This window comes from Dendrobium catenatum, unplaced genomic scaffold (genome assembly GCF_001605985.2).
Source record: "Dendrobium catenatum unplaced genomic scaffold, ASM160598v2 original_scaffold_84172, whole genome shotgun sequence".
Lineage (NCBI taxonomy): Eukaryota > Viridiplantae > Streptophyta > Magnoliopsida > Asparagales > Orchidaceae > Dendrobium > Dendrobium catenatum.
In genome coordinates, this window is record NW_021402614.1 from 1 (window position 1) to 1026 (window position 1026).

General features: G+C 51.7%; 1 protein-coding gene across 1 annotated transcript; it reads right to left on the reverse strand.

The window, feature by feature from the left end:
* Nucleotides 1–43: 43 nt before the first annotated feature.
* LOC110099192 lies at nt 44–740 on the reverse strand (the record flags this gene model as incomplete). The annotated part of the gene is made up of 1 exon (XM_020826277.2): nt 44–740. A coding segment is annotated over exon 1 (697 nt), but the record flags the coding sequence as incomplete, so codon positions are not given.
* Nucleotides 741–1026: the final 286 nt, after the last annotated feature.

Here is a 1026-nt window from a genome sequence, read left to right on the forward strand (position 1 = left end):
CACAGAAAACCACGACAGATCTTCTCCACCTCCAACAACACACCCTTAGGAACCATTATGTGAGAGATCGCATACACCGTCAAGGGGAGCAACACTGAGTTGATCATGGTAATCCGGCCAGCAAGAGACAAGTGCCTGATACCCCAAGCCAGCGTAAATGACCGGATCTTCTGCAGTAACGAGCTGAAATCTGCCTTCCTCAGCCTCCTGAGAGCAAACCGAATACCCAAGTACTCCAATTCTTCCACCTTCCGACATCCCGACAGTCTAGCAAGACGGGACTTAGTCGTAGACGGCGTCGACCGGCTAAAGAGAATCGCGGACTTATCTTTGTTGATCCTTTGTCCCGTCCACGAACAGTAGTCCTCAAGGATCGACAAACACTTCCTCACATTGGGGATGGTGGCACCTTGTCTGAAACCGCAGCCAGCCACAATTGTCTCCGAGAGCTGGCCATTGACCACCACCGAGAACCGTGGATTACAAATACAACCAAGCACCCACGAGCAAAACCGCGCCGGGAAACCCATCCTCATGAGCACCACTTCAAGCGTCCGCCAGCTCATCCTATCGTAGGCCTGTTCCATGTCAACCTTCAACGCCATCCAGCCCATAGTCGATTTGGAGACTTTAAACTTGTTCATAATCTCTTGCCCAAGTAAACAGTGCTCAGAAATGGAACATCCAGGAACAAACGCAGCCTGTTCCTCCGAAATGAGGTTTGGAAGCAAGCCCTTCATCCGATTCACCAGGAGCTTCGCAACAATCTTTTAAAAAGTTTGGCACAAACTTATAGGCCGAAAATTGGACGGCCGAGTCGGGTGCTCAATTTTCGGCAGCAGAACCACCACCGTATCCTTCCACCCTGGGTCCATAATACCCGTCAAGAAGAATTCCAAGCACGCCGCCGTGACTTGGTCCCCAACAATATTCCAGTATGCTTTGATGAAGGAAGCCTTCACCCCATCCCTGCCCGGCGCACGGTTCGATCCAAGCTCCCGAACAACCTCCCAAACCTCCTCTGCC